This window comes from Monopterus albus, unplaced genomic scaffold (genome assembly GCF_001952655.1).
Source record: "Monopterus albus unplaced genomic scaffold, M_albus_1.0 scaffold62.1, whole genome shotgun sequence".
Taxonomy (NCBI): domain Eukaryota; kingdom Metazoa; phylum Chordata; class Actinopteri; order Synbranchiformes; family Synbranchidae; genus Monopterus; species Monopterus albus.
In genome coordinates, this window is record NW_018127942.1 from 2,561,373 (window position 1) to 2,571,473 (window position 10,101).

General features: G+C 43.2%; 1 protein-coding gene across 3 annotated transcripts in view; it reads left to right on the forward strand.

Moving 5' to 3' along the window:
* runx2b (RUNX family transcription factor 2b) overlaps positions 1 to 10,101 on the forward strand; it is a 49,741-nt gene that overhangs the window by 29,646 nt on the left and 9,994 nt on the right. For all 3 annotated transcript variants that reach the window (XM_020603721.1, XM_020603720.1, XM_020603722.1), the window contains 3 exons: positions 217 to 479; positions 1,996 to 2,152; positions 4,041 to 4,145. In XM_020603721.1, coding sequence (XP_020459377.1) covers positions 217 to 479; positions 1,996 to 2,152; positions 4,041 to 4,145 — 525 coding nt within the window. The remainder of the gene's footprint in view (positions 1 to 216; positions 480 to 1,995; positions 2,153 to 4,040; positions 4,146 to 10,101) is intronic.

Below are 10,101 nucleotides of genomic sequence, written 5' to 3' on the forward strand. Positions count from 1 at the left end.
AGGCGCCCACTAAAGTTTGTAGTGGAGAGGGGTTTGAATCGCTGAGTGCGCTCACTGAGTCCTATTTTCCATTGGCAGAAGCGCTGAGGCTCAGCAAGTAGCGGCGCACACACAGTTTCTCGCCGATTGTGTGAGAGAGAGAAGGCAAGAGAGGAGCTGGGGAGCGTTTGGTGCCTTTTCTGATAATCCACGCTGTTGTGATGCGAATTCCCGTAGATCCCAGCGCCACTCGGAGGTTCAGTCCGCCGTCCAATAGCCTCCAGCCGGTCCCAGGGAAGATGAACGATGTGAGCTCTCCAGCCGGGCAGCCGGACGCGGCGGCGGCGGTGCCAAGACTGCGCCCCCATGAAAACCGCAGCATGGCCGAGATCATCGCCGACCACCCGGCGGAGCTGGTTCGGACCGACAGTCCCAACTTCCTCTGCTCGGTCCTGCCCTCCCACTGGCGGTGCAACAAGACGCTGCCTGTCGCCTTTAAGGTGAGAGTCCCGACTCACTTGTGTGTGGTCAAGTTAAAAGGTGAGTAAACCAGCGTTTCCCTGTGTTCGCTGGGAGACAACCAACCACTGAATTCATCCAAAAAATACTGGTTTAAATAACAGTGAACGCGTGATTTTTCTCTGAAGATCCACCCTCTATAGAAGTTAAATAATTCGAATATTTTTGTAGTGTTTTGTTGTGGTTATCCTCCTTCCTCCTGTCCAAATTTACTTTTTAATCATGTGGGTTCATGACAGTTTCTGAAGGACATGTCGCTGTCCGCTCCTTTTAGTGACATGGTTTTTAATGTCACTTCACAAACAAATATAAAAAAAAAACAATTAAAATAAAGCAAGTACGTGATGGTTAAAGGTCCAGAATGTTTGGTTGAATGGATCAAATGGCAAAAGAAGGAAAGAAATCACATCGTTTTGTTTTGTTCTTACAGATCCACATTTTTATTTAATTCCAATAATAAGTTAATGTAGGAAAATATAATTGTAGCTAATTTATATATCCCACCTAACCAGTGAATCATTTGAAGCTTTGTTTTCATGGTGATTAATTATAGTTTTCTCTATGAAACAATTCATATATAAGATATATATTACAACCACAGTGTGGCTAATTGTAGCCATGGTTTATTCATTCTTTTCATTTTCTACCGGTTTAGATGATTATAATAAATTAGTGTAATTAGTCTTCACATGTTAAATTGCACTTAATATTTAATGAGTAGAAAATCTAACATTGGGCAAAGACTAATCATTTATGCATGTTGGGCATGTGAAGGCGTTTTTAAAGCCTGGACAGCTTTTTGCTCCCATGATATTTCACAGGAAAGGCCCTATTTATTACTTGACAGATATTATTTTAATGACAGAACAAAGACACCAAAGTGGAAATTTGTAGCTGCAGCTCTGGCTCCAATTGAAATGTGACACTGTTTAAAATATATGTGTTATTTAACTGTTCTTATTACTACAGCTCTGTAATTACTGCTGCTCTGTAGGCCTACTCCTACTCTTTTATCTGCGTCCAAACTCTAAATGATAACACAAGGCCTCTGCGCTTGCGGCTTTAAGGCTGAATAATAGATGCAATTCATATAATCACATTTATCATGATATCAAACAGCTTTTGGAGAATAAAATTAAATCCATTTATCAGCGTCTTTTGCTGGAGGATGCTGTGACGTAAAAAGAGGCTGTCACAATAGCTAGATTAATTATTTTAAGAGTACAAGAATCAAATCCAGGTTTGATTTCATTCAGCTTTTGACTTTTAGGCTAAAAGAAATCCCTTATTAAACCTTTTACTATAATAATTTTTCTAGCTTTTTATAACCATGCACAGAGGAAGAGGATAGGTTGTAGCATGCATAGATCTACAGATGAAGTTTATAGTTTGCCAGTTTTTGGCCACATCCTGAAAATGTAAAAGATGTATATTCCCCCAAACACTGATCAAATGAGTTGCTACATTTCTGCTCTTTGACCTTTGCCCCCACGACAGGTGGTTGCCCTGGGAGACATACCTGATGGGACTGTTGTCACAGTGATGGCGGGCAATGATGAGAACTACTCCGCCGAGCTGCGGAACGCCTCAGGTGTGATGAAGAACCAAGTAGCACGTTTCAACGACCTTCGCTTTGTAGGCCGCAGTGGCAGAGGTGAGGGCTGGCACACTCTGTGCTCCATTTACTGACACTCCTACTACTCAGTAGGAGCTATTAAGTTCAGTGGTGTGGATTAGTGGTCACATTCCCCATGTGGCAACCACATAAAACTCTCTCTAAGTCCAGCCTGAAATCCCACCAACTGTCTGAGTGGTGAACCATGCTGCTACCGTTCACTGAGGGTCCTGGGTCATTTTTTTATTTATTCTTTTAACCCATGTAAGACAGACAAGTCAGCCCAGCATCAACTACACAATAAAATGTTGATCTGATAACAAGAACAAGTTTACCTACATAATGTTTACCTGACATGACCCGGCTCAGTTCAGGCTTATAAACCTGTTGGGTGGTGCAGCAGCACTGCAGCTGATCACTCTGTACATACTCTCAGGCTGTGAAACAGAAAGGCAGAGGCACACTCCTACTGGGTCAAATGGCATTCCCTGAATATTTGGCACCACTAACGCAACTCTGCATCATTTTCCATCATGTTACAATATCATATTATTTACAAATTTAGATTTGGCACTGAAGATGTGCACACACCCTCGCTCACTCTCTCCAGGCTTACTGGAAATATTTTCTTAGAGACTTGATTTTCTGCACGTCTCACCGAAAGTGGTTGCCTGCAGTAAGTTGATGGTGATAAGCATTGTCAGCAGCTCTACCAGTGATTTTTCTTCCCAGTTTCTGTCTCCATTACAGCTGTAAAAAAAAGGGGGAGTTGCAGTCAGGAGGGATAAGGGTTGACAAAGTATTGAGAGAGGACAAGGCACGGCAGTGGGACCTGATCCCCGGAGACCTCACATGCATCACTTCTCTGACACAGAATCTAGTCACAGGAAGTGACATAGGACCCAGGGAAGATCAGACTACAAGGTGTTTGAAATGAATACTCAGCAACAACAGAGATAAGTGCAAGCAGAGCAAACTGATAGGCTGTTAGATAGCGAACAGTCATCCACAGAGAGAGGGAGAGATCCAAGAGAGATGGACAAGCACTGATAATTACAGGGCTGAAACGGTGCTGCAGCATGGATGGACTGAGCGTAATCACATACTTGTGATAACATCTTGAATGTTAATAGTATAGTAGCATATGAGATTGGCTTGGCTGGTAGCAGATGACAGCAGTGATGATGGCAGGGAGTGCAGGGAAGTGATGCACTGGGTGTCCCACTTCTATCGTAGATCATTTGCTCTGCCTCACCCACATGCCCCTCAAGTCAGTCATGTGGGACACCTGTTGCATCTGTGATCTACTATCTCGCTGAACTATCTTATTGCTTTTTAAAAAAAAGGCATGTTTATAGTGAGCTAGTGCGTGGAACGGAAGAGGAGAGGACACACATGAATGAATGGGCAGCTGCACAGATGAGTTGCTGCAGCAACCTGCCCCCCACTTCCTGTTCCCTGCATGTAGCCACGGTTACGGGATGCGTCTGCATACCTCAGACGTTAGTGTTGCTGCTGACTTGGCTTTTGCACCCTGATTCATAGCATTCCTCGTTCATGCACATGGTAACATACACACTTGCAAAGACACACACTCAACCCCAAGGCAGCAACTGCTTGGGATTATTGAGAAAGGAAGTGACTATTAAAATGCCTCTCGCCCACTCACACTGCGTTAGACAGGGAGAAATTCTGGATAACAACATGCTGGCTCTTCCAGTCAATCTTCCATTTAGGCTCTGCCAGACAACCTAAATAGACCCTCTCAAACAGTGTTGTCCGTCATAAATCCTTTTGGAGTTGATTTTCCCCAGTTTGTATTATGTGATCACAACCACACTTGTGATTTGGGGATGGTTTAGCAATGAATGCGGGTCATTGTCCCCACAGATGGTATGTCATTTGATGTTGTTTGATGTCACCACAGGCAAGAGCTTCACGCTGACAATCACAGTATTCACCAATCCCCCACAAGTGGCCACTTACCACCGAGCCATAAAGGTCACCGTAGATGGACCACGCGAACCCAGGAGTGAGTACAAATGCATGCACATACAGTATGGGGATATCTATACAGCATTTTTATTTAATTTCCCTTTATAGGGGTATGCCACTGAATGAAGGAAAATGTTTCGATTGAGTTAATTAGCAGCCAAAAAACTTTTAACTTAGTTGACCTCTCAAAAAGCAACCCAGTCATCCATGTGATGGTTTTGGAGAAAGAAGAGAAATAAAGGGTGAGGCAGAATATTCCTGAGAGGGTACACTGGGTAGCAGAATGCTAGCATCAGCTCATTTTAATGGGCCATATAAAAACAACTGAGGAGGAAAAAAACTTTACTGTAGCCATCAGTTCCAACTGGTCTGGCATGCAGCTGTTTCCCCAAACCTCCTCTGTGTTCATTAAAAAAGAAAAAACATACTCTCATCTCATGGCGTTTCAATGAACAATATCACATCACAACAACCCGCCCACCCACCTTCCCCATCACATATGGCACCAGGACGCACAGAGACACAGAGGAGCCAGGACATAGGATTAGTAGCACCTTCAGTCTGCAGTGTAGGAAACCTGCTCATGGTGCCAAAAAACACCTCACACACTCGACATTCAGCGCTCATCAACACGCATCATGAGACAAAGGCACATGCTTGTCTTCAAATGCACACGTACTTAACAGTCACACCCACTTTTTCCCCTCCATCCCTCCTTGCTCTCGAGGCATCTTGTTTGATCAAAAGCATTTCCTGTGCATCTGCTGTCCCCCCGTCAGACAACTTTCAAACAAGTCCTGTTACTTGGTGACGAGCACATGAGAAAGGGAGCAGATATTGTTTGGAAAAGCCCTGTTTGGTCTCAACAAAGTTTCAGTTTCTTGTCCAAACAGCTTCAGTGGAAGTGTGGACATATTGCATATAAAGTGAGATTAGGGCATTAAACTAGACAAAGACCATTGCCTCTGTATATGTTAGGTGAGAGGAAGAGACTTTGTTCTTCCCTTCTCTTTGCTCAGTTTGAGGTTTACGAAAAAGCTTTAAAATTTGCGTGTTCTAACTTCAGTCTCAGGACAGTGGTTTAAGCAATAAAGAGTTTGTCATCATATGTAATCCCTGAACTTCTCTACTTTGTTGTTAAGTGGTCAGAACTGCAGCGGCAGTGTAATTTACCCAGGACCTGCAGCACATGTCTCCGTCTCAAGGGTCGTTAAGCTGAGGTCGAAGGGTGGCAAAACACACATGTGGCCTCTCAACCACACCTCCCCTCCTCCGGGTTTTAGAATGGAGAGACAAAAAAAGAACAGAAGCCTGTCTTAAAGTTGACATGCACTGGCACTGTGGTCCTCCTCTGGCAGTGACAGTGCTGTTTGTGACAATAACATTGGATTTCAACATGGGCTGGAGACTGAGTTGAAAAAGCTAAAATTAAAAGCCACTCTCTATGCTTTTATTGATTTTTTAAAATACTTTCCCCAGAGGTTGTTGCAGTTGTTTTCTTCCAGTTAATGGCTTGCCTGGTTGTGGGCGTCTCATTCAGGAAGCACATTGTGTGTGTGTGTGTGTGTGTTTGATACAGTAATCCTTATGGTAGCCATATGAGGGATGTCATTTCCCCAGCAGTTCCTCGTCTAATATCATTGCAGTGATAAAGTAGGACCACCCGTGAATGAAGGGGGGCTCGTATCTCTGAACTGTGGTGTTTAGCTTTAGCTAATTAATTGCATGGTCAGAGTGAGGAATATCAGTGAGGCCTAGTTCAAAGATCTGTGGAATGAGTTTCCTCAAAGGTTTCTAGTGTGTGTGTGTGTGTACAGTATGTGTGCACGTGGGTATAGTAAGCGGTTAGTCGGGTTCCTCGTGCCGTGTTATAAGTGGGACACTAATTTGGTTTCTGTGGCTAGCATTGTGTTTAATCACTTGACAGCTCTTGGTTACCCTGTGGTCTGCCACTGCACCGACAACTCACCAAATGTGTTTGTACATGTACTTGTCTGTGTGTGTTCATGCATATAGGCATGTGCCTGTCTGTATTCTCATATGATTGCAAATGCATGTATGTCTGTCATGCCTGCGTTTGCATGTGTGCACCCGTAGCAGAAAAAGTGTGTTACTGGTGTCATTAGTGCTGATTTGGAATAGAGCTAATAGGCCTCATTAAATGTCATTTTGAGCTAATAGTTAGGGAGTGGCAGCTTAAACCAATATGCTTTTATAGGTGGTTCTGCGACCTGACGGTGGCTGCAGCCAACTGAGACGAACTTCCTGAATGATAATAGCTGAACAGTAATGACAGAATATACAAGGCTTTCTGTCCAAACCCACTGCTCTCATTATACTTACCTGATGTCAAACAAACATGAAAGATGACAAAAACCATTGTGGCATCACACATACTAGCTGTGGCATATTGTAGTGGTTATTGTGCATAACTGAGCATGTGTGGCGTGTGTGTGTGTGTGTGTGTGTGTGTGTGTGTGGTGTGTCAGTGGTGGAGGTTAGTGGTCAAGCCTGTTTCTGCTCTCAAGGGGGTTCTGGGCTTGGGGATGGGGTCGTGTTTTGGTTCGGTTTTGGTCAGGGTGTTAACAAGTCTGGTGAAGAGGCCCCCGTTACTTACAGGCCTGCACATAATATAAGTGGTTCAGGAGACCTGTCTGCCAAGCCAGACTCTTCCTGCAATTGACACTCATGAACACTCACAAGTACTTAATGATGCACATATGCCTGTCAACATGCTACTAGAAGACACAGTGGCTAATAGCAGGCTGGAAATGTCGAGCATACATAAAAACACATACAAAGAGAGTTGACATAACAAACCAGGGAACCCTCACAGCAAAGGCGCTGTTGCCTCTGGTTACTAACCCAGATGTCCCATGCCAGAGGACCAAGGCTGCAGTGTATTTCGGGGCAAAACCAAATTTATCCTTTTGAAATCAACTCTGAAATAGCTTACAGTGAACGGGGGCTAAAATATAGATAATGTGATCCCATAAGCCTGATTATTTTTTACAATTATTGATGCCACATTTTGGACTGACTGTAACCGAGAGAATGAAATAAGAGGAATGTGGAATTTCTCCAGGTCAGCAGAGGATAGCAAAGATCTGATATTGGATGTGATTTTAAATGATGAAAGTAGTACTTTAGAATCACCTTGACCTTAGCATCACAACAGAGGAATCTCAGATTTCTAGTCACAGGTTTTAAATGTACTGGGGACTGCCAAGATGAGCTGAGTGAATATGTAAGAACTAAAAAAAGATGATCTTTTGTTTTAGCTGCAGGAAAGCGCTGGATATCCAGTACTTAATCTTATCAAGGCAGTTAATGACAGTTAATAAGACATTGCTAATAAGTATTACTAATAATATAGCTGGGTGATAGCTATATGAAAAATGTCACCTAAGAGAAACATGTAAACAACAAACAGTAGTGGACCTAAAATGTAAACTTGTGGCACACCACAAGTGAGCTGGGCAATAGCGGATGTTGCATGGTCTACTATAACACCCGCTCACATGCACTCTGACAACACCCACACATATACACAACCTTATTAAAGTGGTTGCTAGGCTACATCCTATTAAAACCTTATAAAAAGGCTGCCATCTTCAGCATTGCTATAGAAACAATATGACTAAGGGGGAAGCCTCCGTCAACACGTCTGTCATGAAGACAGCAAAAGGCCTCTAAACTAAACAGTGTCATCACACAAACATGCCAATACAAGCATGTGCAGAGTACAATTACCTGCTGTATGGTGTAGGCTTTGTTTCGTGTCTTTGTTTTTACAAAAGATGTTTATGCTCAATGCTAAATGCTAAGATTCTCACAACTGCTAATTACACTGTACTATAGTATTTAGATGATGTCAGCCAGCTGTCATTTCATTGAATTATCTACAGTAATATGAGGCCCTTTATGTGTCTGGATTATCATGCCTTTCAGTGACTGCCTCAAGCAACCTGTCGAAAAAATAGACTATACTTTTGTACAGCATCCAGATAATTAAAGAGGATTACTTGAAGACTCAACACTCCATTCTTCGTCAGACATGCACACAGACAACACACCCTGAGCTATCTGCTGCTGCATTACTCAAAGCAGTTTTTAACAATGGGAACCGGACAAATAAAACTCACCCAAACACGAGGAGAAAAAAGAATGAAAAGAGGGAGAGAGTGAGGGAGAAAGGGATAGAGGGAGGGGAAAAAAGAGAAAAAAAGACTTCAGGCTTTTCCAGAGGCAGTCAGTCAGTTGAACGTCTTATGAAGTTCCTTGAAGAGGTGCCAAGGCCTCTACAATGCAAAACACAAAATCATTCAGTGGGAGGGAGCGACAGAGGGGAAGACAGAAGAATAAAGAGCGAGAAAGGGAGGCAGAAAAATGAGGATTCAGTCGGTTTGCCCCAAGCTAGAACAAAAACATCTCCAAGGGATTTTTGTTTTCCCCTGTTCTGAATCAAAACATTTTAATGTGAGTGAGGAGGTGTAGAGGGAGCCTGTCTAAAAACCGCACACAAGCCAAACTGTGCGCACGCATGCTCTTTAATACTGTACAAGTGTTTATATAAAGTATTTTTACATTTAATAAATGTATTGCCTTTGGGAATTGTTGTGTGTGTACATATGTGTGTATGTGTGTGCCCTTCTCCTGCCTGGCGCGCTTCCTCCAGGCTGGAAGGCATAGACCACACAGACGGCTGGCAGCGCTCCACGACAGCCTGGCTCCCCATGTCACCGGTTCTCCTCCTCTCCTTCATGTGCTGCCTCATCTCCCACACCTCCTCTCTCATCTCTTTTTCTCTTCTTCGAGTTTTTCCTTTTTTCCAGTTCTGTTTTTATTATTTCCCTTCGTCTTTTTTTGTCCTCCCTTCTCTCCTTTTATACCAGACCCCCATGGTAGATGAGCATCTGGCCGTCACCCACTCGGAGCTTCTCCTCCATATAGCCATACGCTCTGCCAGCTTCAGATCTGAAATAATTCATTGTTTCTGACTGTTCACAAAAACAACATGGCCACTGTGAGGGCTCCAAATAAAAAAAGTGAAATATGGACCTAGCATATTCATTCACCGACTTTAATCGCTGTTCCACTGTGAGATGACTGACACACACATACACAAACACACAAACATAGACTGGCTGATTCAACCCAGGCTCCATGTGCATGGAGGGGGGGGTTCTGAATCAGCTCCAAAGATACATTCATCCAAGCTCACCCGGTGATCATAAACTAGACTGAACAGCTTGGAGGGCATGACGTGACACCAAATTTGTAAATTATCCCATTTACTGAGCACTTTCTGGTGCTCTCTTCACATGTTACTTAGTCAGGCAGCAGGCAGGGTAATATCTTACTGATGTGTCAGCAGCAATAGTTGAAACTTGATGCATTGGTTGGGGAGGAGGTTCTTTTAAAGGAGTGGATTGACACTTTTGAAACATCTGGAGAGAGAAGAGTATCAATGCCACTCATGTCTGTATGGTAAATATGAAGCTGTAATCAGGAGATGAAATGGGAAGCAGCTAGCCTGGTAGCAAAGTCTGTCTTCCAGCACCTCTGAAATTGAGTAATTAACACATTATATCTTGTTTGTTTAATCTATTCAAAAATATTCAGTTATATTCTGCTTGCCTACTTGCATTTACTAACTGTTATCAGATCAGCAAGATGAAACCAGATGCCTCAGGGATGGCTGAAATACTACTAATCCAGGATCAGTGTGCAACTGTGTGATACTATTTATAGAGGTGTTATCATATCATTTTTAATCATGTTTAGTGTGTGCGTGTGTGTGCATGCACAAAGGCATATGTGCCTTGCATTTGTGCAGATGTACATAATTACATGTGCAGACATGTTTGCATACATCCATTCTTGCATGCGTGTTTATAAGTTGCTCACATCTGGACTGAATCTGTCCATGTTTCCGGCTGCTGGCTGGGCAGGGAAGTGGCAGGCACTATCGAAAATCTTCGTTGTTTTCA